The 27,460-nt window shown below is 36.6% G+C and overlaps 2 protein-coding genes across 9 annotated transcripts in view; both read left to right on the forward strand.

The window, feature by feature from the left end:
- RAB3IP (RAB3A interacting protein) overlaps nt 1-15,419 on the forward strand; it is a 31,299-nt gene extending 15,880 nt beyond the window's left edge. For all 7 annotated transcript variants that reach the window (XM_074325430.2, XM_088800706.1, XM_074325427.2 and 4 more), the window contains 8 exons: nt 2,275-2,370; nt 3,393-3,470; nt 4,121-4,324; nt 6,743-6,871; nt 8,111-8,223; nt 11,713-11,812; nt 11,900-11,969; nt 14,744-15,419. In XM_074325430.2, the coding sequence (XP_074181531.1) occupies nt 3,405-3,470; nt 4,121-4,324; nt 6,743-6,871; nt 8,111-8,223; nt 11,713-11,812; nt 11,900-11,969; nt 14,744-14,826 (765 nt within the window). In that variant the 5' untranslated portion in view covers nt 2,275-2,370; nt 3,393-3,404 and the 3' untranslated portion in view covers nt 14,827-15,419. The remainder of the gene's footprint in view (nt 1-2,274; nt 2,371-3,392; nt 3,471-4,120; nt 4,325-6,742; nt 6,872-8,110; nt 8,224-11,712; nt 11,813-11,899; nt 11,970-14,743) is intronic.
- Nucleotides 15,420-18,048: 2,629 nt separating this feature from the next.
- The window catches only part of MYRFL (myelin regulatory factor like), a 107,680-nt gene continuing 98,268 nt past the window's right edge, over nt 18,049-27,460 (forward strand). For both annotated transcript variants that reach the window (XM_019748994.3, XM_074325425.2), the window contains exon 1: nt 18,049-26,830. In XM_019748994.3, the coding sequence (XP_019604553.3) occupies nt 26,785-26,830 (46 nt within the window). In that variant the 5' untranslated portion in view covers nt 18,049-26,784. The remainder of the gene's footprint in view (nt 26,831-27,460) is intronic.

Consider the following 27,460-nt stretch of genomic DNA (forward strand, 5'->3'; position numbering starts at 1 on the left):
TGTTCTGGTTTTTGACATTAGGTATATGGTGGTGCTTGTTGTTTTCATTTGTGTTTCCCTTATGACGTAATAGGGAACATCTTTTCATGTGCTTATCTGACCTCTGTGTATCTTCTTTGATGAGGTGTCTCTTCCGGTCTTTTATCCATTTCGTAATCAGGTTGTTCATTTTCTTACTGTTGAGTTTTAAGAATTCTCTTGTGTGTTTTGGATAAAGTCCTTTATTGGATATGTCTTTTGAAAATATTTTCTCCCGGTCTTTGGCTTGTCTTTTCATCTCTTGATATCCCTCCCCATCTTTTAATTGTAGCTCTGTAGTTAAATATATTTGCTTCTCATCCCCAGTCTTTAATATTAAATCTTTAGTTTTTTCTTGATTATCTGAAACTCATTCTTCACTTGATCACTCAGGCATGCTCATGCGAAAGATATTCTCTGAAGTTTTGCAGGTTTATAACTCTTTGTCTCTGGCCTTACACTTGAAGGACATTTGGGCTGGATATCAAATCTTCATCTCATGTTTTTTCTTACCTTGATCTTAAAAATATTACTGCATTGTTTTCTAGCATAAATGCTGTTGATGTTTAATACCAATCTGATTTTCTTTCCCTTATAGGTGACTTGGCTTTCTGTTTCACTTATTTATTATGACAACTTCACATATTTTTTGTTTGTTTGTTTTCTATGTTTAAATTAATTGAATTTCCCTGGACTATTAGGAGGAGGTCCCTGTGAAGGCATAGGATAAACCAGGAGAGCTTTCTGAGTTTTATGTTCAAGGGATTCCCCTTCTATTGTTATTGGTGTATCTGTGTAGCCACTTCTGTGTCTCAGAGGTAAGCCTCATTCAAGCAGATTTCCTCCTCTAGCCTAGGGTCTCTGCTTGCTTGTTATAGGCTTATTAACATTATATCATAAGATATTTATTTTTTCTTATAGTGCTTTCTGCAGTCTGTTTTCTTTGGAACTTTGCCACGTATCTTCCTCCTTTAATAGCTGAACCTTCTCTCTCTCTATTTCCATTATTCCTATCCTGCAATTTGGTTTCAGATTACAAGAGTTTTTCCGTTAATGTGAAGCTCTGTCCTGGAAAGGTTTCTTTGCTGGGATGCTTTGAGATTGCTCACAGTTTAGAGCTTCACAGTACTGGTTGCTGCCTCAGGACAGATTTTTGCACTTACCAGCAACTTGGCGCTGTGAAAAACTTGCTCTTTTCTCCTGTTTGGTTTCCCAGTTTCCACCAAGGGTAGAATCCTCTCCTTTTAGGACATTTGTAATGATTTTTCGGGTTTTGAGGTTTTGCAGGACACCTCTGTAGTCCCTTTCACTTCCTGTTGCTCCCTTCCACACAGTGGCTGATCCTGCAGCGTAGCCTCATTCTCTCATAGTCTCCGGCTTGAGGTGATTCTTTTTTATCTAGTTATATTGAAGATGTAGTCATTGGGTTCTATTGATCTCCCAGCTGGTATATTTGGCTTGTCAGGAATTGTCCTTGGATTCAAAAACTACGCTGCCACCACAATTATAACACAACTAACCTATTATTTTATTAGAGTAATTGTGACCAGTATATAAGGAGCTTGGATTTTTTTTTTTAATCTCTAAGTTTGAAAGATTAATTTAGGGCAACATATAAAATTGCATATTTGTAACATTTTAATATAGAAATTTTTAAACCTCTATTTGTGACCTGTTGTGGAATCATGTATAAATGTAGGATGTGATTTTTTTTTGGTCATTAACCTTCTTAATTTTAAATGCAAATATGCATCATTTGCCTCTGGTTGCAGTGTTAAAATGGTATAGTCTCCTAATGGAAATTTTAAACTTATTACAGTATGGTACATAAAGTTATTAATAAGTAAACAGTTTTTAAAGTAAACATTGGGAAAAAGCCACTAAATTTTTATTGAAATGAATAAGTATAATTGAAGAAATTGCTTGCTTAATAGCAATAAATGTGTTCACAGAAAAGTTAAGGGGAAAAAGAAGTCATTTAATTGTTTATTTTCACATGTCATATACAATCGTATTTAATCTTTGGATGTTTTATGAAAGAAACATGAACATTTAGTATGTGAGGTAGAATTATTTGTAATTTTAGATTTGCCTGGTTGTCTTCCACTTAGCAAGTACTAAATAGACAATTTCAGTGTGAACATTTTAGGAGGGAACAGTACTACATTTTGTAGTTTTATTCGTGAAGATTATATAGTCTGTTGAATGTAACTTCAAACTATGGAAATCCAAAGTAACATGATCAATTTCTCATAGGAACTGAAGTTAAAAGATGAAGAATGTGAGAGGCTTTCTAAAGTACGAGATCAACTTGGACAGGAATTGGAGGAACTCACAGCTAGTCTATTTGAGGTTGGTCTATTTACGTCTTGGCCAAGAGCAGTGTCTTGATTTTTATAAATTGATAAAATTGTTTTTTGAGGGAATCTTGAGAAACATATGCTTAGCTTTATGCATATTTATAAGTCCTCTAAGAAAAAATGAATCTTTGAAGAAATATAGTCTGCAACTTAAAATGCTGTGAAAAGGAAAGAGTTGCTATGGGGTACCAGAATCAGGTTGTTTAAAAATGCGTATGTAGAAAGAAAGGTAACTTTAAATTTTGATTTTACCAAGTATTTAGAGGCTGCTTTAGCGTAACTTTATGTGACTCCACAACAAAAATGGCAAACCCTTGTTGTATATCTGATACGGGATGATTTGAGGAATGTTAAAACGTACATCTGCTTGTTCAAAGGTACTCCTATTTATCTCCAGCCTGCCACTGGGACCAAAATTTTTACCCAACTCAAGCAGTGTTTCTTAGTAGGGGTACCATTGACATTGTAGGACGTGTAGCATCCTTGGTGTATATTAATCAGGGTTCTCTAAGAAACAGTATTGATGTTACTGTTTTTACTTGTCCCTTATGTATGCCTTTACTGTGAGTAATAATAATATATATATATACGTATACATATATACATATACATATATACATACACACATATATATATGCATATATGTATATGTATATATATATATATATATATATACACACCAAATTATAAGAACCTAACTGTATAGAAGTTCAGTTTGACATGTGGGTCATATATTTTCGTTCATCACATTCACAGACCTTTACTCAACCATGGATTTGAGAATTGACTCAACTTGGCTGCCTCAGTGGTAATAGGTACTAAAAGAGGTTACCTATTCCTAATTCCTAATAGTTTGTCTGTCTGCTGATAACTGCTATTTCAGTAGTTGACATTGAATACTTACTTTCAGGCAACATTTTGGTTGTGTATCTTTGTGTCAATCACTTATGAAAAGAGTTTTGAAAACAAATGCTAAATACTTTGTTTCCAAATTTGAGACGTTAACTTTTTCAGGAAGCTCATAAGATGGTGAGAGAAGCAAATGTCAAGCAGGCAACAGCAGAAAAACAGCTGAAAGAAGCACAAGGAAAAGTAAGTTTTTTACTGCTTTTAATAGTATAAAATGTAAAGAAATTAGTGATTATTGTTTTAAAGATACCTTGACACTTATGGGTTTTGTTTTGATTGTAAAGATTTGGAAACAATAAGAAACCATAAAGGAGAAAATAGCTACTGTGTAGATGAAATTAATAGTGAACATTTGGTATCCATTTATATTAGAACCAAGTGAATCAAAGGCTTGTGAATCTCATGTATTATCTAAAGGCTTATATAATCACATTTTAAAGTTAGTATTTATTTTCTCAATTCACTAAAAAAAGTTACCAAATGTTATTAGAGTTTACTGTTTTAGGAATGAACTACAACTAATCATAAGCTATTATATTGTGAAGATTTTGAAAATTCACATAAATGTTAGATATTTTGATAATTTTTTAAATTTCACTCGATATTGTGAATAGCAACTGAATCCAAACCATATAAAAACATCAAAAAACTTAGTTTTACTTTTATTAGTATTGGTTTTCCTTTTATTATTCCTTTTATTATTCCACAGGAAATACAAAGTAAACTTATATTTCATTTTTGAAAGGAAAGTGTTTTCACCAAATTGCTAACCTTACGCTGCATCTGTCATAAAATGTATTTAGTGTATGCGACTATGTTGATTTCTTTTCAAGATTGATGTACTTCAAGCTGAAGTAGCTGCATTGAAGACACTTGTGTTGTCCAGTTCTCCAACATCACCTACACAAGAGCCTCTGCCAGGTGGAAAGATACCTTTTAAAAAGGGGCACACAAGAAATAAAAGTACAAGCAGTGCTATGAGTGGCAGTCATCAGGACCTCAATGTGATACAGCCAATTGTAAAAGACTGCAAAGAGGTAACTCGTCAAGGACTGTCCCCTCTGACTGTTGATACTTACTAATTCTCCTCACTGAGGTGTCAGTTATGATCTTTGCCAGCAAAATTTTTAGTACAAAGTATACAGTATTAAGATGGGGGAGGCTTTATCTAGAGCTGGCTGCTTTCAGGGATTCTTCAGTGCCATTCTCTACCTGGCTGACCTTGGAGTACCTGCTGGAAACTTGGTAAGTTTCTTAATCTTGATATTTCATTCAGGGAGCACATTGTCATACTTTGCATAAAGGAGAGTGGGTGGCTTTACTGATCTGGCTATTCAAAATTTCTTGCTAGGGCACTTTAACAAAATATGAGTGTAAGAAATGTGTAAAAATAAGGTGATTTTCTTAAAGAACAGTATGTTATTTTTAATTTGAATTCTGGGAGAAGTAGAGTTAAAGGAGTAAAAGTAAAGGTAGTCCTAGTGTTAATTCAGATAATTAAGCAACAAAAGATACAAAGTTGTTACCTGTTTTAATTGAATTACATTTTGTTTAATTAATATCAAAAGTTGTCAGTGAGAGAGAAGTTCAGTACTTTGTCAAATCTGAATGTAACAAAATCTAAAATTCACATTGGTTTCTGTTAAATATTTAAGAAACTTTTTTTAAGTTATAACTTTAATTTCTTTGACTTTAACATTTTTAATTGCTTGGTACAACTTGTATTTTTGCTATGGTTTCTCAGTGTGTCCCCTTTTTCCTGTTGTTTACACTAACAAAACTTGAATGTTTTCTCGTGGAACAGTTTAAAGGTTTGTTTTTATTTACAAAATCCCTTAAAATATGAATAGGCAGCATATAACTTCAAGATAATAACTTGATTTCCAGGTACGTCCTATATTCTAATGTTTTGTGAGAAACTTGTCAAAAAGTTTTATTAGACAAAGGAGAAACACATAAATTCGACCTGTGTCTTAGTAAAAGATATAATAATCCAAAAGAAAATGAAACATATTAATGTTTCTGTAGAAAATAGGGTGAGGGCGTTCAGACATGACATTTGCAACATTTCAAACATATGTGCGTTCATGTACACACACATGCATTATGCGAGGCTTTGATGTCAAGTCACTTAGATGTGAATTTGAACTTCTGCTTTCTTGCTCCTAACCTTGGATAACTTACTTTATCTCTATAATCCCTACTTTCCTTATCTGTAAAATGGAGATCATAATGTCTGTCTTGCGTAGCTGTGAGGATTAACTGTTTGTGAACTGCTTACCATAGTTCCTGGCACAGAGTCAGTTTTTAATAAATAGTTTAAATTATTGCCTTTCAACTAGAATCTTTTCTTAGAACACCATTTTATCAGCTTTGGGGTTTCTGTCCATTGAAGGATAAATTTGACAAAGAAAATTTGAAAATACTGGTTACTTATCTGCTAATATTTTTATGCTTTTGCCCTTAGCTTTGATTTCAAGGAATTTATGGATTGGAATGAGAAAATTTTACGTTGAGGTTACCATGATACACCTTAAAGTCTGTAGGAAAAGTTGTGTTACTTTCACGTAGACACCCTGTGCATCCGAGGAAGGTTCAGCTGTGCTAGAGGCCATAGCTGTAGTCAGTGCGTCATTTCTAAGGGACCCAGGGCTTCTGGACAGGAGCAGCTTAGAGATGCAGCAGGATGAGGGACTTTACTCTGTTAGGGTAGCTGGGGGCAGGTGACAGGTAGTAATGAGCTAGAAGAATACTTAGGGAAAACTTGTTGTTAAAAGGGAGGAAGGAAAGAGAGGGACACCTGGAAGAGTGACTAGGAAGGCAAGTGCCAGCCTGGATTGTTGTTGGTAATTCAGCTGGTAGTTGCTGGATGTTCATCTGCCCCAAGTACCTGAATAAACGTTACATTTTAAGGTAGTCAATGTAGGAGGCTTATATGTGTGCTTCTTTTAGTCTTGCTGCTTATAAAATAAACATTTTGGAAATTCCTTTGGAAATGCCTTCAGGTAATCGTAGAACAATTTGTGTCATTTTTGACCCCAAATTTTTGGTTTCACAATTTAGTGAGTCTCAGTTTATTCAAACACTTAATTAACTTGTCCAAGTTGTTTTTTGATTATTTTCAGAAAAGACTTGTCATCATTTTTTATTTTCAGAACAGTGTGCACATGTGTCTTAAGAGAAGCTCCACTTTATTTTGGGGGGGGGGGGCGGGGGGCGGGCAATCATAGCATCATTAGACACCAAGAGTGAATGCATTGAAAAGCGGCAGTTAGTCATTTGGGAGTTTGAATACCAGGTATTATATAACTAATCAAGAATGACTCAACTTATTATTTTAAATGAAGAGTATTTCTTTTTTTCAGTATTGTTTAAATTGTTTTAGTTTTATAAAGTGATCTTATGTTTGCATTTTTTAAAAAGTTATTTGTGTTTTCTTTTGATTTGTTTGTCAGGCTGACTTATCTCTGTATAATGAATTCAGATCTTGGAAGGATGAGCCCACAATGGACAGAACGTGTCCTTTCTTAGACAAAATCTATCAGGAAGATATCTTCCCATGTTTAACATTCTCAAAAAGTGAGGTAATTTAAGAAAATTTTAATAGGAATGCATTAGAGTTGTTACTGTACCTTTTACTAAATCATATATTTGAATATCTTACATAAATAAGTTGTAAAATGTTGCGTTTTACAATTTTTCCATTCCACATTAGGGTCATAGTAATTTCTTGGCAGTCAGGTACTGAACATCTTTCCTTATTTGAGCTCATTCATACCAAAATGTGTGTTACACTGGAGCGAAGGATTAAATACGTATTGGGGGTAGGACTTCCTTGATGCTCGGTTCAGGGTGAGGGAAGTTCTGCCCTCTGTGGTGTTTGTTGGGCTTATCTGTACATTATAAAAAAATCATATTTCATTTCTTCATCTTCAAAATGCTAAAAAAAGTGCCTTCCTTGCCTATGTCCATAGGATTGTTAAGAGGATAAAATGAAGTGCATTAAGTAGATACAAAAACTTTTTAAAAATGTAAGTCACTATGCAAACGTAAGGTCATAATTTTAGTTTTTTCTTACACGTGGAAGATTTGTCTGCAAATATCCTGTCTATTAATGTATAAAGTATTTAATCTTAACTAAGAGTCTTATGTTAAATCTTTAGAGGATTTAATGATAACGTTATTTGGAAGAAGTTAAGATGAGTAGTAAAACACTTTTGATGTGAAGATATGTTTATTCATTGTGGTTCTGTGCCTAGCTTTAGGTAGGCCATTCTGCATTAGTAATCTTGCCACTGAAGTAGTTGGCCGATTTCATCTGTTACTTACCAGTTGCTACCGTCTCCATCTGGGCATTTAATATTTGACAATTCCATTAATTCTTTTGTAGACTCTCTTGTACTCAGAAATACAACTTCAGAAAGCTATAAAGCTATAATTAGTACATACTGCTGTGTTATGAATGACCAATATTAAAAATATTGCATACAATTAGCAAAATAAAGCACTAGGATATTCATTTTGAAGTTACATTAACAGTAGATGCTAATTGTGGGTAAGGTTTAACAGAGACTGGAATTAATGCTTTTAATCCTCTTCCAGATAATGAGAAAAGTTATTTAGCTATAACTGAATTGCCTTTCATAACAATGTTTGAATTATAAAACAATTCAAACCAATATTATGTGGTTTCTTTCTTCTTCATTAGCTAAGGCCAAGCTAGTGCAACTTGGGCAAAGAATAATTTTTAAAATATGTTTACTATAGAATAATTGGATATTTTTCTGCCAGCATAGTATCTAATACTTTTTATTTTTTGAAAGTTGGCTTCAGCTGTTCTGGAAGCTGTGGAAAACAATACTCTGAGCATTGAGCCAGTGGGATTACAGCCTATTCGATTTGTGAAGGCATCTGCAGTCGAATGTGGAGGACCAAAGTATGTTTCAAAACCATGTCTTGTGGAAGATACTGAGGTTTTAAAGTTTTATGTGTTATTTAGTTTTTCTAGTTTTAAGTGTGTTTAAATTTCTTGTCAGTTGTCTGTGTAGAACCTGTGCAGCTCAAGCACAAATCCCCAGACAGTGTGGAATACAGCATTTCAAATTAGAATCAAAGGAGAATGCTTTTAATTACAAAAATACACATACACGTTAGGGATCCCGGTAGACCAGATGTTAGAAACATTTTTTTGTTTTTTTAACCACAGACTGTGGTCCATTATTTGATGATGAAATCACTTTAGTGGGTCATAAGCAGAATTTTTGTTTATTACACATATTTGTATAGTTGTGTGGTTTGTTTCTGTGTAAAATGTTTCTTTCTGAGTGTTACCACCAAAAATAGTTTGGGAAGGCAGTGAATTAGACCAAGTCTTATCAAACAAGTAAACAGGTACCAAAAAGACTTGGATACCAAAAGACTTGATTAGTACTCTCCTGTCATGCTCTCATAATAAAGGATTCTCATTTTGGTAAATAATCAGCTCTGTCTTCCATATGTGAGAGGCATATAGGAATTATAGAGACAAGACTCCAACATTTCATATCAGGGCGGGCTTTTTTCCATCCAGTCCCAGGAGGAAGAAAGACTAAAATCAAATCAACAGTACCTAAAACCTTTGGCCCAGCAGTTTAAAAAGTGACTTGAAAAGATTCTAAGGAAGTTGCTTAGTTGTTGGTTAAGAACTAGATTAATATAGGGAACTGGAAAGCCCAAAAGAGCATAAGTGAGTCTTGTCTGGATCATTTTGAAGACAAGAGGAAAAGGCTGGTTGAGATTCACTATAGGTCTACGTTAAAGCCTATTGTAGGAGTTGTATGATTCTTCCAGTTTCCTGTTATGCTCATTACATTCTCAACAGGATCATACAGTGTTGGTATTGGGCTATTTGTGGAGGGGACTTACTCATGCCTTTGCTCAGTGAGTCACATAGCCACCTAGAGCTGTGTCCTGTTTTACACTCCCCACGTGCCACACCTATAGCACAGTGGCCTCTGAATTTGGGGGAGGGTATTTACATTCCTAAATTCTCCTTCACAAACACCCACGTATTTTTATCCTGATCATTAATGATAGCCGTTTTCGTGCTTTTAAGATCTGTGTTATACCTTATTTTAAATGTAGCATATAGTAGTTTTTATTGTAAAATTTTAAATTTGTGTTTGCATTATATATCACGCATATTTTACATGTGCAAATATCACATGATAACAAATGAGGATATCAGTTAAAGTGGGTTTATATAGTATTCTAGTAAAATAATTATACAGATTAGGGTCAGGGAACAATTTACATAGTTTGAGGACATTGTGCTTGTGGGAATGGGGCCAGAAACCCTGTTTTTGTTAGTGTGGAAAAAAACTTAAGGAAGATATTGTCCTCTTTTATGAAATGTGACGTATGGCCCTGGCTAAGGCTCTCGTGGACTAGGTTATGCAAATAAGCCATAAATGCATGGCACAGTGCTCTGGGAATTTTGAGGAAGACAAAAATCAATCCAGTGGTGATCAGGGACTGCTCTTGGAGGGAGGAGGTTTGATCTGGGGTTTTGAAGCATGGGTGGAATTTGTGTAGATAAAGAATAATACATTGGACTGAAAGCTTAGAAACAAGGAAACTGTGTGCAGAGGATGTTGAGTGCATGAAGAGGCTAAATGTGAAAAATCTTAAAGAAAATTTAGGAGATGATTAGATTCTGGTGGGGGGATGATGGTAAAAGACAAAGGAGTTAGAGATGACTGACTGGAAGGATGATACGACTTTTGGAAACTAACAGGAGGGGCTCTGCTTTGGGGAAGAAGATGATAGGTCTAGATTTAAACATGTTGACTCCCGAGTGAAAATGTCAAACAAGGATTTGAAATCTTGGGACAAGAGCTGTTAAGAGATACTGAGGTAGTGTAGCATGTTACAAAACATCGGAATTGGAGGTCAGAAGACCTAGCTTGAATAAAAATTATTGACTGTGATCATTTACAAATGGCTTTTAAAAAGAGATGTTAAACACTTTTTTTTATTTTAAAAATTGGTACTTAAAACCACTTTAAGCAGACCCTTTCAAAATTAGATAAAATAGTAGACAAACAGGTATAGTCTGTTTCCAGAAGGGTAGGTATAAATTGTTTTTTATCAGCTTGTACTTTTCCTCTTGTGTAAGTTACACTTTTGGAAGTTCCAAAGACTTCCAACATTGTGCCTTAAATTTCTTGTTCATCTATCCTTCCAAAGCTAGTAGTTTAGTGTTTTTTAAGAATACTGTTATAGGTAATTAAAGGAATTTATTAATGAAGGAACAGTGAGGCAAAATTTCTTTGAAAAGATAAAAATTATTTTGTGATTGGAATGGCCACCTCCAGAATTACGCTGTGTTGTATACACATTCTCCATGTGTTTTCTTAATATGGAGGCACATAGTCATATGTATATTTTTTGTAAGTATAGCTGAAATTTAACGTCCATTTAATATATTTTTCTTTACTATATCATTTATAATGTCATATGAAATGCTGTTGGCCACTTTATTTTACTTAGAGCTACACTAATTTTGCATTGCTAGGGAGTGGTAGTTGTATTCACCCAAGCTCCTAGCTTACTAGGGTGACAGCTGGACTGCTGCAAGTCCAATCTGGTAGACAAACCAGCTTCATCTTGTTGAGCAGTAGAGTGAGTGACAGGTGGTCCATCACTTACCAACAGTCATTGAATGTCAGCCGTGTGCCAGGAACATGCTTGGTGCCAGGCATTTAAAGATGAATAAGATACGGTCGCTGCCTTCAAGAGGCTTACAGCCTAATTCCAACCACAAAGCCCTTATAGCAAATTTTAGATTTTATAGTATGTAAATAGAGAGACAGGATGGTATGTCTAAATGTAGTGTACCATTTATATAATTGTTAATATTCAGTATTCTTGTGAAGTGACTTATTCTGTGAGGTGACTTGTTTTGTATTTCTCATTCAGGCTTAGGTACCACATTAAATGCATGTAAACCAACCGAACACACCAGAAAGTACTCTCTCTGGAAGCTGTTATCCTGCAAGCTATCAGTGACATGTTTTGAGACTTGAATAGTTATCATTAGGTTTTTTCCAACTGAGAAAGAACTTGAGGTCCTGATGGAAAGCTGAGAGCTGTCCTGTATCGGCTTACTCATTTGTGAATTTTCTCCAGGACAGGACATACAGTTAAAACATTTAATTTATATTTCTAGAACCATGGTTAATGTTATGCTGTTAAGCTTATAATAGAATGTAAACCCCAAAAGGGGAGGGATTTTGTCTTTCTCATGATAGCCCAGCATCTAGAACAGTGCCAGGTACTTAGTAGGTTCTCAAATATTTGTTCTTAATGAATATACAGCTTGTACAGAAGGTAGGGGCAAAATGCTTTTAATTTTAAAAAACTAAATTGTATCGTTATTTTACAGAAAATGTGCTCTCACTGGCCAGAGTAAGTCCTGTAAACACAGAATTAAATTAGGGGACTCAAGCAACTACTATTATATTTCTCCTTTTTGTAGATACAGGGTAAGTAACTTAACCATGAATTTTAATAAAGCTCGCTTTTATATGAGACATTTGATATTTTATGACATTTTTTCCCTTTTGGCCTAGATCACTTCTGTATGTAACTTTTTTACGTACATTCGATATATTCAGCAGGGACTTGTGAAACAGCAGGACGGTGAGTGTTCCTAATTCGTTATAAAATATTTACATAAAAGTTCAGTAAAAAGTATAGGTCATGTAGCAGTGTTCAAATAAAATTTATTGGTATATTTATATTGAGTCTCTTACTAGTTCTAATAAAATGTGTAGAGAATTTGAGAACAAATGTCTCTTTTAAAGCATATTATGTTTAATCCTTATGTTTGCCTCATTTTACTCTAATTTTGAGTTTTAAGCAGGATGAGTTTTAATTCTTAAGACGTATATGGTAAACCAGATAGGAAGTGTGACGGAGTACAAGCTCACTGTATTTACTCCTTGAGAGAGAAAAATGAGCGAGCTCTAGCCGTGGTCAGATTTGTTTTAACTGGTGGAAACCACAAGGAGCTAACAATTTTTTTTTTTTTCCTGCTTTCACGTGTGAATTAATAAAGCAGTCATGAGGGTAATTCTGAATGGGATAAAGATTACTATATTCTAAATTAACAGAAACATGCAGATGATATATCGAGGAGAGCCAACCTCATGCAACTGTTTTAATATTTTTTTAATATAGTTTTTCATGATAAGTGATGCATTTATAGCCAGATACCTTTTTTAAAATAATTTTTTATTTTTCAATTACAGTTGATATACAGTATTTATATTAGTTTCAGGTATACAACATAATGATTAGACATTTATAAAACTAACAAAGTGATCACCCCATAAGTCTAGTACCCATCTGACACCGTACATATTTATTACAGTATTATTGACTATATTCCCTATGCTGTACTTTACATCCCTATGACTGTTTTGCAACTACCAACTTGTACTTCTTAATCCCTTGCCCTTTTTCACCCATCGGGCAGCCATCAAAATGTTCTCTGTATCTGTGAGTTTGTTTTTGTTTTGTTTGTTTATTTTGTTTTTTAGGTTCCACATATAAGTGAAATCATATGGTATTTGTCTTTCTCTGCCTGACTTATTTCACTTAGCGTAATACCCTCTACGTCCATCCATGTTGTTGCACATGGCAAGATTTCATTCTTTTTTATGGCTGAGTAATATTCCATTATAATATGTAGCACATCTTCTTTATCCATTCATCTATTGATGGACACTTAGGTCGTTTCCAAATCTTGGCTGTTATAGCCAAATATCTTAAATACCAGGACTATGGCCCAGCAGCTTCAAAGCAGTGCTTCTTGAGTACACATGATTGTTTGAAAACAGAAATAATCTATGCCAAGTTAGGGACAAGTCTATGCCAGTTTTGTATTTGAAGTTATGGAAAATTTTCCTGTTCATATATATTTTTGGCATTGAAAATATTCTTATACTTAAAAAGGACTGTCTTTCAATCATGTAAACTGGTGAAGCTTAATTAATTCTGTGGAAAAATTAGTCATGCCCATAAAAACTTAGTTTAGCATTTCTCAAGCTCTGGTATGTTACAGTCATATTTATGTAGAAGCCCATATAATTATATTTTATTATCTAAAAAAATAAAGGTCAAACCTGTCTCTAATGTTGAATTTCAGAAAGCTATGTGGCATACAAGTAGTCTTTAAACTATACAATACTTTTTATGACTTTAATAAAATTGGTAACTTTTTGAATCCTGTTGGTGGATACCATGATTTAGGCTGGAGAACAGATGATTTATGTTATGTTAAAGTGTCAAGCATATTTATTCTCCTCGTTTAAAATAGTAAGTTTTTGTAGGGAAGGCTGAAAGATAACTTACGAAAATAGGAAGATAGTGTCGTGAATAATGGGGAAACGATGGTGATAAAAGTAGTTTCTTTTCTGGTTTCTATCACTCTTCCACTTGACAGTATTTGATACACATAATATACTGTGTGGGTTTGTAGTAAATAAATATTATTAATGTAAACATCTATTTATTAGTGCCTGTGCCAAAAGAATTTAGGGCAGCTAAATCTAAAGCAAAGTTTCTCAGCGTTGGTACTGTTCACATTTTGAGCTGGGTAATTCTTTGTTGTGGGGCCTGTCTTGTGCATTGTAAGATGCTTAACAGCCTCCCTGGGCTTTACTCACTAGATGCCAGTAATGAAAAATGTATCCAGATATTGCCAAAAGAACCCTTGGGAACAAAATCTCTCCTAGTTGAGAACCACTGATCTAAATCAGTTTAATCTGATCATATGTCAAATGAAGACCTTTTATTGTATGAAATATAGAGCCATCTTTTTTCTACTTACAGACAGGGCTTACAAAAGTAGAGATAATTGAAATTTACAGATCATCCTCTACATTTATTTTTATTTTTAATTTGAGCCATATACAAAACTTTCCCTATTATTAGGCACATAGAATGTTACTGAGTTCTCTGGACTGTTTCTTGTCCTTTTCACTCTCTGTTAGTGTTAATGAATGGTGAAATAGCCAAGATACAGCAAACTAGAAGAAGAAGACCCAGAAGTTAGATAATAACTCTTGCATAATTGAGCATCGAGTGTAATTACTTACGAAGGCAACAGCATTTACTACAGCATTTATTCAGGACACTGAAATGCCTGCCTTCTGTTCGGCTAAAGTGATAGTCATTGATGTATCTAACAAGTAGTTGTGGCAAATTGATGAATATTGCTTATTTATTGATAGAACTGGGATGCTCACAAGAATATGAAAAAGTTTGTGTGAAATAGCGATAGAATGTCTAGGCGTTAGGTATGTCATTAGGAAATGCCAGTTGGTGTTTCAGTTCATCTTAAATGAAACAGATTGAAAATACTTAAGATGGTATTTTGTGATTTATGTGTCTCTCTTTTGTTTGTATAGTTGATCAGATGTTTTGGGAAGTTATGCAGTTGAGAAAAGAGATGTCATTGGCAAAGCTGGGATATTTCAAAGAGGAACTCTGATGCTCTGCCTGGGACCATGCATGAACCTCCCCGAATACCTGGAAAATGGCTGAATATTTTTATTGTTACTTGATATTTATTTCCAAGGAGTGGGCCCAAGACTTTTTCCCTCTTTTGCAAATTACACTAAAAAGTACTGTGATTTCTTTTACACTGACCTATTCTGTGTTTGCTTATTCTTTAGTTGAACACACTATAAGGAATTACAGGTGTACTAGTGATTGTAATTTATAGTTGCAGAAAAAAAGCTAAATAAATAAATGTTAGATTGAATGTGTTTTTGCTTTCTCTTCTAGCTCTGACATAGCATATGGGGTCAGTTGAATGTATTGAATTGTTGTTTCCAAACTGCACAGCAACCTATGAGAGTCAAGGAAGAAGGCTGAGTGGACAAGGTCAGCTTTAGTCCCTCCACTAGAATGGCTCTATTTTTGTCTGTTTTATATTTTGGGATTCAAAACAAGATTTTACTTAAAGATTTCTGTTGAAAAGTTTGGAAGTTACTGTTTTAATCATCTGTTCTTTGTAATTTAAAGAAGCCCTGTATTATGGTGATTAATTAAATATGATAAATAGAGGACAGTCACATTTTACCCCAGAGATGCATTCTTTAACATCTTGATGTAATATATTCATACTTTAGATATGTTGAGCACTGTAGTAGGCATTGAAAGGATATAAAGATAAATAAGGAGTTTGACGTATGTGCAGGGAACTTTGAAGGAGTGTGGGTTGAAAGGATGGTACATACAAAGTATATAATGATCATAGAATCACTTGATCTCTAAGTCGCAAATTGTAAAACTAACATCATGTAGAGAAACTGTTTATTAAAGTTATTTATAAAAGGAAAGAGTTGCATGGTTGAAATATAGTAAGTATAGAAAAGCAAAAATAAAAAATGAGAAATCACTTCAATCTCTCCACCTAGAGAAAGTTACTGTGAATATTATTGAAGAATAGCCTTTTAGCCTTCAAATATTACCTACCTACATATACATATTTCCGAAATAAGTAGACTTTCTTACTTTTTTAAAACTTTAAATATTTTTTCTATACATCTTAATCACTATAAGGTTTTGATTATAGGATGTTAACATACGAGTATATATGTACTACCTTCTCTTTATCCATTCTTCCATTGACAGACACCCAGGTTGCCTCCACATCTTAGTTACTGTAAATAATGATGCAATGAGCATGGATGCACACGTCCCCTTGAAGTAGCATTTTGGGTTTCTTCAGATAAATACCCAGAAGTGGAACTGGGTCCTTCTTTGTCTCTTATTATAGCCTTTGTTTTAAAGTCTATTTTGTCTAGTATAAGTATTGCTACTCCAGCTGCTTTTTGTTTTTCCATTTTCACGAAATATCTTTTTTCATCCCTTTACTTTCTGTCTGTGTGTATGTCTTTCAATCTGAAGTGAATTTCTTGTAGGCAACATATGTAACGATCTTGTTTTCTTACCCAGTCATTCACCCTGTGTCTTTTGATTGGAGCATTTAATTCATTTACATTGAAAGTAATTGTTGATATATGTATAACTATTGCCATTTTATTATTCATATATATATATTTTTAATCTTAAAGAAGTCCCTGTAACATTCTTTGTAATACTGGTTTGGTGGTGATGAACTTCTTTAGCTTTCTCTTGTCTAGAAAGCTCTTTATCTCTCCTTCAATTTTATTTTTTTATTTTTCCCCCCTTCTTCCACCTCCCCCTCCCACTCTGGTTCAAGCTGTTGTTTCTCAGTCTAGTTGTATAGGACACAGCTCCCTGGCCCATGCTGGTATTATGAGCCTTGTGCTGCCTCCAGCTGAGGCAGTTGGTCGTCGGTTGGCCACTCACAGCAGATCTCACCAGCTACCGGCCACTCATGCTGGCCACTGGCCTCATGGCAGCACATAAGTAGCCCACGGCAGCACACAGCAGCCTGTGGCAACACCCAGGAGCCTATGCCGATCTCTGACTGCTCATGGCAGCCCAGCTCCAGGGAGAGCCATTGTTCACAATTTTAGCTGTAGAGGGCGCAGCTCACTGGCCCATGTGGGAATCGAACCTGCGACCACGGCATTAGGAGCACAGCATTCCAACCACCTGAGCCACCAGGCTGGCCCTCAATTTTAAATGGTAGCTTTGCTGGGTAGAGTAGTCTTGGTTGTAGATTCTTGCTTTTCATTACATTGAATATTTTGTGCCAATCCCTTGTGGCCTGCAAAGTTTCTGTTGAGAAAGAAGCTGACAATCTTATTGGAGCTCCCTTATAAGTTACTAGTTGCCTTTCTCTTGCTGCTTTTAGCATTCTCTCTTTGTCTTCAACCTTTGCCATTTTAATTATAATGTATCTTGGTGTGGGCCTGTGTGGGTTCATCTTGTTTGAGACTCTGCGCTTCCTGGGCTTGTATGTCTATTTCCTTCACCAGGTTAGGAAAGTTTTCAGTCATTATTTCTTCAAATAGGTTCTCAATCTCTTGCTTTCTCTCTTCTGGTGCCTCTATTTTGTGAATGTTGTTACTCTTGATGTTGTCCCAGAGGTCCCTTAAACTATCCTCGTTTTTTAAATTATTTTTTCTTTTGCTGTTTTGATTGGGTGTTTTCTGCTACGCTGTCTTCCAAATCATTGATTTGATCCTCTGCTTTATCTAGTCTGCTGGTCATTCTAGTGCATTCTTCATTTCAGCTGTAGTAGTTTTCACTTCTGATTGACTCTTTTTTATGGTTTCTATATCTTTTTTTATGCTTGCTATTTCTTTGTTGAAGTTTTCTCACTAAGTTCTTTGAGCAAAACCATATAACCAATGTTTTGAACTCTCTGGTAGATTGCCTGCCTCCATTTTTTAAAATTCTGTTCCTGAAGTTTTCTCCTGTTCTTTCATTGGGGATGTATTCCTTTGTTTCTTCATTTTGGTTGCCTCTCTATTTCTAAGTATTATGTAGTGCTGCTACCTCTCTTGCTGGGTGTTCTTATGTAGTACTGTGTTTCACCGAAAATAAGACCTAGTCAGACAATCAGCTCTAATGCATCTTTTAGAGCAAAAATTAATATAAGACCCGGTTTAATTTTACAATAAGACTGGGTCTAATATATAATTTATACTATAATATAATATAATAGTATAGTATAATATAATACCGGGTCTTATGTTAATTTTTGCTCCAAAAGATGTGTTAGAACTGATTGTCCAGCTAGGTCTTATTTTTGGGGAAACACAGTAGGTGCCCTGTGGGGTCCTGGCACAGTTCCTGGTCACCTGAGCTAGGTGCTCCAGGAGTGTCCTTTGTGTGGGTTCGTTGTGCCCTCCTGTTTATAGTTGAGCTTTGATTGCTCTTGACATGTCTTTGGGTGGAATTGGCCCTCAGGCTGACTGGCTGTGGGGTTTGGCCACTTCCACGGCTTTATGGGCTGCTGTGCTGGGGAGCTTACCACACAGAGCAGGATTCGCCCCAGCAGTCTCTGGGCCTGTTGAGACTGCACTTTGGGTGTGTCACTTGTAGGATTAATTGGACAGTGCTCTGCTGTGGTCTGAAGCCAACCTCCAAGTATGTTGGTTCTTGGGCCTCTTAGGAATTCCAGTGCAGGCCCAGCTCAGCCACTGCCTGTGACTGGTCGGGGGCTACCTAGTAGGAGCTACAAGCGATCCGCAGTTGCTTGCTGCTTATGCTAAACCTGAAGGTGTGTGGGAGAGGCCACGCTGCGAACTGAGGACGGCTGCCACCAGTACCGGATCTGGGGTAACTCAGCATAAAGGCAGGACACCGAGGCCTGCTGTTGCCCACTGCCAATTACGGGCTCCAGTAAGGGTCAGCACAGATAAAGCCTCCTGCGATACCGAGTTGGGTGTGGTGGGGTCCCAGTGAGTTAGGAGGGTGGAGCATCTGAACTCACCAGGCCAGTCAGATTCTGGCTGAAATCGTAGGGAGTGGGCTCAACACAGGAAAGATGGCACCCATCTGCTGGCTGGCTAGGGCCCAGACACAGGAAAAGTGCCGACAGTCCTCTAAGCTGCCGCTTGAAGCCACACACCTCAGTCTGCCTCCCATATGCTTCCGACGCTCCCCAAATCACCATCCCTCTGCCAGAGCCCAAGGTGAGTGCCTGTGAGTGAGTCTGTGTGCAGTTCCTTTTAAGAGGATGTCTGGGTTTCCTGCAGACTTTTTTCCCACTTAGATGGTTGGAATCCCCACTGTTTTGGGAGCACTAGATGTTGCGGGCGCTCCTTTCCTGGCACCAGTACTCCTGGATGGAAGCGTGGTGTGAGGCTGGGTCCCTTGCTCCTCTGTAGGGAGCCTCTGTGGCCAAGATACCCCTCCCAATTTTCATCTGCTACATGGATGTTTCGGGCCAGCCTGTTTCAAATCTCTACCCCTCCTACCAGTCTCAACGCGGCTTCTTTATATCTTTAGTTATAAAACTTATGTTCACCTAGACTTCAGACGGTTCTCCAGGTTTATTGTTCTATAATTGAGTTATGATTTTGATGTGTTCATGGGATGAGGCAGGCACAGTGTTTATTCCACCATCTTGGATTGTTAATGTCTCCAAATTGATATTTAGATTTAATGTATCTCCAAACTAAGTCCTAACATTTCTCTTGGAGTTGACAAACTGATTTGAAATTTTTATGTGACAGAGTAAAGGATGAAGAATGACAAGGGCACTTCTGAAGAAAAAGGAGAAAGAACTTACCCTACTAGAAGGGCTTTTTATGAGGCTCAAGTATTTAAGAGAATGTGACATTTGTACAGAAACAGACAAAATGGCCTGCGGAGTAGAACAGAGAGCCCCAATGCCGACCCACACGTGTAAGTTTCATGTTGACAGAGAAGTCATGATAGATCAATGATCAAACTGTTAATGGAGCTGACAAAAAAGAAAAAATGGGATCTCTTTTTCACACCACACACAAAGAACTCTTGTAAATGACCTGAAACTTTAAAACTTTTGATGTAGAAAATAGAGTTGAAATTATAGGTGAAATGTAATGCAGAAATATAGGTGAGTATCTTCCTGATCCTACTCTAACAACTTAAACTGGAAGCAAAATAAAGCATAAAAGATAACTAATTATAAAAATGCCACATTATAAATTGTGAATTTAGAACTTTTGTCCATTAAAAGTAAAGCTAAACACAAACTATGAGAAGATATTTGCAAAACTTACAACCAGTAAAAGATCAGTCTCAAGAATATATACAGAAATTCTACAAATCAACAAGAGGAAAACAGCCTAACAGAAAAATGGGCAAAAGACTGAAACAGAACTGGAAATGTACGTGGGCCATTAGACATACTGAGATTTTGATTTCTGTGAATCAGAGAAATAAAAATCAAGACTACAGTGACATGTTCAACTGGCAAAAATTAAGTCCAACAAAATCAAGTTTTGGAAAGAGTTTCAATTAGTAGGATTACTTATATGAATGCCTTGCAGTTGGGAGTGCCAATTGCTATTATTACTGTGAAAAACCATTCATTTGAAAGTTGAAAATTTGTATACCCACGGTCCAGCAATTCCACTTTTAAGCATATAGTCAAGAGAAATACTTGCACAAAGTGCCCCAGAATACATGTACAAGAATGTTCTGGGGGTGGCTGGTTAGCTCCGTTGGTTAGCGTGGTGCTCTTAACTACAAGGTTGCTGGTTTGATCCCTACATGGGCCAGTGTGAGTTGTGCCCTCCACAACTAGATTAAAACAACTACTTGGAGCTGATGGGTCCTGGAGAAACACACACACACACAAATCTGGAAAAAATCCAAATGCCCATCAATAGGAGGGTAAAGTGTTGAGTGCTTACATATGGACTATGAATGGCCGGCAAAATGAATGAACGTTGATTGGCTACATGCAACGCAATAACAACATAGACCGAGTGAAAAAGCAACTCTCAAGAGACTACATATGACATAATACTTTTCTCATAAAGCACAAAAACTAACACGTATGCCTGAAGAACTGTTTAGGCATACATACATATACGGGACAAACTATGTTAAAAGAACAAGGTAGTGATAAAGTTCAGGATAGGATTACCTCTGGATGTGAGGGAGGAGAGGGGAGAGAACTGGGAGGAGCAAACATATGAGTAAGTCATTGTTAATGTTCCCTAGTCCCTGGGTTGCATGATGGGTTCATTTGTCATTAAAAGTAAATACATGAATGACTAAGAGAATCATGCACAAACCATTGGTGGCGTATTACGAACCAAGGATTATGATTTTTTTCCAATTATATGCACCTGCATTCCAAAACAATAAAAGGGATGATGGGACCTGTTGAAAAGGATTTGGGAGAGAGGAGAGGAGAGAAATCAGGTCTGAATCCTAGGCTTTTGGCCTTAGCTCTTGCTGCAATTTATTGAGGTGGGGAAATCTGGAATAGAGACAAATGTGCGTGGAATGGATGCAAGAATTCAACGTTTGACACACTGAGATGCCCATTAAGCACCAAAGTGGAGAAGTTACATAGGTATGGGATGTACAAGTCTAAGTTTAAAGATGAGGTCAGGCTCTGGGAGATAAATTTGGGAGAGGTTCACTATGGGATCAGATGGGAGCTTTTGGGGATACCTGGGAGTCAGAGAAGTACAGCACTGAGCCCTGAGTTACTGCGATGGGGAGACAAAAGGCCTGTGAAGAGGACTGATGACAGAGGAGCTAGCAGGAATGGCCGGGCAAAGGAGAGGGAAGAATGAGTGCTGATTTAAGTTCAGCAGAATATTTCTAGACAGAATTTAATGGCCCAGATTACCAATTCTAAAAAGGAGGAAAATATTTTTTGATAAATTTCTATAAGTTTGGCGATGGGGAGAGACTTTGGCCTAATGGAGAGAACTCTGGATTAGGAGTCGTTCAGGAGACCTACAGCATCCAGGCTTGGTTCCCCCCAATCTGAGAAGTTAGGTCGCCACTCTCTGGCCTCCTCAACAAAGGCTGAACCAGGTGTTTTCTGTGGTCTCTCCCAGCTCTAAGACAATCCACAGCGTTACGCTGGAAGAACAAAGAAGAGTTGGTTTCTGAGCTCTGGGTCTCAGTCTTCAGTGAACTTGAAACCACCCACTGACCCACTTACCACTACCACCACCACATGAATCCTGTGTTTTTGTTTTGTGCATCCAGAGTCTAAAGCTTTTATTCAGAAGCTTGTTTTTAAAAGGTTTTTTGGTTATTTTTGTGTTTTCCTAGGTAATTTTTTTCCCTATGAGACACAATATTTAAAACAGAATTCAAAGCAGTATGAATTTGTAGTTGTGTTTAACTTCTATGCTAGAAAATAGTTCATTTTTTTCATGGACTGCAGTACAGTTATACAGTTACCATCTCCACAGACAACTAAGTTTCCTGTTTTTGATATGTAGACAAAGACCCAGCAGTATCTTTAATTTTTGTGTAGAACTTCTTCAAAGAGAGACTTCCTTCCCACACATTTGAGAGCCTCGTATATGCCAGGTGCTATGGTAGGTGTTGAAGATAAGCAGTGAGGAAGATGGGGAAGTCTTGTGAGGGGAGGAGAGCAGGGAGAGCATTCAAAGCTGGTGTGAAACTCCTATGCAAGAAATGAACTTGGCATATTGGAAAACAGCAAGGAGACCTAGTGTAGGAAGAGAAAATTGGAGAAGTAGGCAGGCGTCAGACCATGTAGGTCTTTGTAAGCCAGGGTTGGGAATTTGGAGTATCCTGTGACAGCTCTGGTTACAACTCGAGCTGGCTCTTTCTTAGCTTCTTTTTTTTTTCTTTCTTAGATTTTCAATACTTGAATCTCTAGAGCTTTGCCCTGCCTCCACCCACTTCTCTTTATCTATATATTCTTTAGATCATTCCATCTAGGCCCCTGGCTTTGAAAACTTTGTCAATTACTCATAACTCTACATCTCCAGCCCTGACATTATCCCTAACTGCAGACATGTCCACCTGCCTACTCAGCCCCTCCACTTGGATTTCTAATGGGCATCTCCAACCTAACAGGATTGAACACTTGCCCAGTTGCTTAAGCAACAATCTAGGGTTTATGGTTGTTTTTGCCATTTCTGTTACCATGACCCCCAATCCAATCCATCAGGAAGTCCCATCAACTATCTCCAAAATGTATCTTGGATCCGTTCACTTTCCTTCATGTCCATTCCTACCAGTCGATCCAGGCCAGCATCATCGTTCATCTGGACTTCTGTAACCCCTTCCTGTCCTTGCTTCCACTCCTGCCCTCTACAATTGCTCACACAGCAGCCAAAGTGATGTTTTTAAAACATAAATCAGGTAATGTTACTTCCCTGCTGAAAGTCGTCTAGTGGCTTCCCATTGCACTTAGGAAAAAAAAGGAAAAAAAAAACTTGACAGGAAATCGTCATCAAGTTTTCCTTGTTAACAGAGAAATAATAGTAAAAGTCAGCTTTGAAAACAATGTGTGAATCTTTTTAAAACTGAAAAAAAAAAAAAAAATTACCACAGAAGAGGAGCAAACTTGCTGAAATACAGAGACCAGCAACCCTTCCTAAAGGCAGCTCTCAAGGAAGTCCAAGTCCACACACAGGCTGTGGTATGAATACTAGAATTCTGGAGCTCTAGGTCTCAGGGACAGTCTGAGAGACAAGTTTCCTATCATTACATCCCCAGCTTTAACCACATCAGCTCGGCTTTTATCTATCTACTGGAGTTCTCCAGGAAATGTCAATACCAAAACAAATTCAAACCACAGCTACTACTCAAGAGAATGTATCTCCACCAAAATCTGAAAAATGGAGATGCCCAATAGAATTGGAAAATGTTAGAGATGTAATACCATAATCAAGGAAATATGGGCAGTATTATTCTCTGAGAGGGAGAAACTTCCACTTCAATCCCAGATGCCACCAGCTGGATTGTGCCCTCACCTGTGTGCTCTGGACTCATTAATTAATACAAATCTCTTTTCCCTGCTTTCTGACAACTTTTTTCTAAATTCTCTTTACTTTTCTCAAACTCGATTGGTTGTTATGATTGTCTTCACATGTGTGCTATTTGTCTTTGACAAGGTTTTGGTTTATGTTTCTGTTTTTAAACAAATTAATTGCAACATTTTAAAATGAAATTTAAAATTAAAATCTGTACTTCCAGCATCTCTTTTAAAACTGGCCATTTTAACAACACGAGCCCACGTTCTTGGAGGAAGTTGGGTGACTTCCCCTGTTGGGCAGCTCCACCCTTTATCAGGGCACATGCTCTCTGGTTTGCTCTATGCCCCACCACCCCTGACTGTCCCCCTGACACCGAGACTGAGGGTCAGTTGTCAGTTATATCAATATGTTTGCATGGCTGGTTTTTCTTATTTTGACACATTTTACTCACTTACCTGCCTGACCTTTTAAGTAGTTGAGGTTGGGACCCCAATTCTAACCTTTGCTTCTCCTCCCATTTACTGGAATCTATTTTTTTCTCTACGGTGTTTCCTATCACTCATTGCTCTGCTGCTGAGAATGTGAAGTGTCTGAGTGAACTGGATAGAATCCTGAATCAATATTTGGTAATGGATATAGCATGATGACTTACTTCCATTGAACTCCAAGAAAACTTGGCTAGGAGCTTCCCTTTGAGTCTAGACTTAGTCATAGGCTACATGTTTTAGGCGTATTAATTCATATTACACCTACAAGCATACAAATCCCTTTAAAAATCACGTTTGACTTCTTCCTTGTTCCCCATATCCAATCAGTAGCCAATTCTTGGTTCTCATATATCATCTTCAGGCTTTATTGCTACCTACCTGGATTCTTGCAGTAGCTTCTTCACTGGTCTAACTTTTGTTACTGCACTAACACATCTGAACACAGCTACCTTTCTGAGTTAGATTTAATTATTACCATGCACCACAACTACCCAAACAGAAGTTGTTGGTAGATACAAGTAGAATGAATATGCATGGAATCAAATTCAGATTTAGCCTTACATTCAAAATCTACCAAAATCCTTCTTCAGTCTATTTCCCATCTTATCTCTCACTCTACAAAGTACACACTGTAATACCAGTCTCTACACCCGTACTCTCTCCCCTTCACGCATGTTGCTCAGGTTTTTAAAGACATATCCATTGTTTGTCTCCTCAGATTCCAGCTCTTTGTGACACCTTTCCAGATCCTCCCAGATTAAATTCATCTTTCCTTTCTCTGTTCTCTTGGAGTGTTTTCCTCAGCTCTTATCAGAGTTGGCCTTGAGCTATAGTTACTTGTGTTTTTCACCTGCCCTGGATTTGAGCCTATGGAGGGCAGGGACCATTATTTACTTATCTTTTTATTCCCTGCACCCAGCAGAGAGTTTAGCACAAGCTGAAACAAATAGAAAATTCATTTCTTTGAACAACTTGATGACCTGTCCTTAAAGATCTGGGTCTCAATGTTATCTTCAAAATAGAATTCTAAGCCTCTTTTTTTCCAGCCCCAAGATAAAATTAGTTTGCTTGTTTTCAAGGAACAGTTTATATGTGTGAAGTTTTAAAATAGGAAGTATATCATGTTACCTATACTAATTCTAACAATAATGAAACAATTAGACAAAGTCAGAATGTGGGACATTCTATAAAACCATGGGCCTGAACTGTAAAAAAGTGTCAATGTTATAAAAAGCCAACCAACCAAAATGACAAGGAGAATGTTCTAAATTTTTAAAAAGGTATAACCACAGGCAATGCATGTGCATTCTTTGGATCCTTGATCAGAAAACAAAAAGTCATAAAAGATATTTTTGGGACAGTGGTGGAAATTATATATGAGCTATTAATATTAAATTAATGTTGCATTTCTTGGGTGTAATAATAATGTTGTGATTATGTGTTCTTGTTAGGAGACAGAGTTATTTCTGAGTGAAATGTCAAGATGTCAGCTACTTATATCTGAGTGATTCAGTCAACAAAGTATATTTATACATCAGAAAGAAAAAGCAAAAGTGGGAAAATATTAGTAATTAGTAAATCTAGATGAAGAGCATATGGGTATTTCATGGTATTATCAGTTTTTCTGTAGGTGAGAAACATTTTCAAAATGCAAAAAGAAAAGGGAAAAATGCAAAGGGAAAAAGAAAAGGAAGGGGCTGAAAGAACTGATTTAATTTCCTAATTTTAGTCTTCTTAGGCTATCATTAAATAAATTAATAGCTAAGCAGTGAAAACAAAACATTTATTTGGGTATGGCTTTTATATTTAGGAGTGAAACCAACTAGTAGTGAACCAGAAACTCAATTGTAAAAGTTATTAAATCAGAAGTGCAATTTTACTGATCATTAGAGGGACTGACTTCTTAAAACTTTATACTTTTCAAAGAAACTCTGAAGGAAATAGACTAGATGTGTATCAAGGAATATAAGTTTTCACTATGAGTAAATTTGGAAATATTTAACAAATCCTAACTTTTCATTATCACAGGCCTATTTAAATTATCTACTATTCTAGGTATCTATCAAAGTAATTATGTTGATTTGCCCCCTTTCTCTAGGTGGGAAAAAAACACAAAAACCAAGCCTGTATCTTTGCTTGGTTGTGGCTAAATCCATCTGATTGATAGAAGAGGAGATATAAATATATTAGTGTAAAAGGACAAATAGGAGATAAGACTATGTATTTATTGCCCATTTATGTAATTACATGTGTCACTAAGGACAAAGGTCCTTAAAACAAAGACAGAAGGCAGAGTAGGAACATTTCCCTACAGTAACATAGATGGATTTGTTACCACTTCCCTCTTCGTGAATATATATATATATATATATTTCTTTTTTCTGCATGGTTGCGTATCCTTCTGGTTTTATAATCATTTTGAGAACTTAACCATCTTTCTGGGCACCATTTGATGGCTGAAGATATGCTTCACTCCAATAAAAAGAAAATGAAGATTTTCCAAGCACACTCATAGGCTTCGAGTCAAGAGGGCAGCAGTGACTTCCTGATGTCTGGTAATCCTGTTCTGTGAGGAAATATTGCTAGGACTGCAGCACCATGGATGTGGTTGGTGAAAACGAAGCCCTGAAGCAGTTCTTCGAAGGTAAGAGGCCAGTTGCCAACATGAAATTCCTGGTTCTGAGAAACAGCACTGCTCACTGTCATTGTTTCACCTTTTTGGAATTCATTTAAACTTGGCCCTGGAAGAAATACAATTGTATTAACTGTCCTGAAATTGAAGTGGAGGTTTATTTGCTGCATTTGGAGCAAAAATCAATGGTATAGATAGTGATTTAAAAAAAAAAAAAAAATACAGGTTTTCCATCCTATAGCTTGGTTAACAGAATCAAGGGGTCACCATATCTATGTTACTACTATTTGTCCCTGTCCTGTGCTAGATCATATTCCTTCTAATTCCCTACATTTCAAAACTTACAGATTTTCTTATCTCTAAAATTATTGACTATAGCACAAGAAAAATGTAAGATTTTATTTAAAACAGTTTTCCTATTGGTATCATTAAAACAACCTACAAGTGCAAGGGAATACCTCTTCCCCCATTCCCATCCTTGTTTTTCACTGTGCTTTACAAATGTGTAACTGAATATGATTTGTTGTTGAAGTTAAATGATCTTTTTCCCCAAGGGAGAGGCATGCTCTAGGACATGGTTAGACAGATTTTCTTCCTTCTAAAAACCTGCAATGGCAGTGCAGCTTCTCATATTTAGTTGGG

Source organism: Rhinolophus sinicus, chromosome 1, assembly GCF_057876585.1.
Source record: "Rhinolophus sinicus isolate RSI-liver-muscle chromosome 1, RSI-T2T, whole genome shotgun sequence".
NCBI lineage: Eukaryota > Metazoa > Chordata > Mammalia > Chiroptera > Rhinolophidae > Rhinolophus > Rhinolophus sinicus.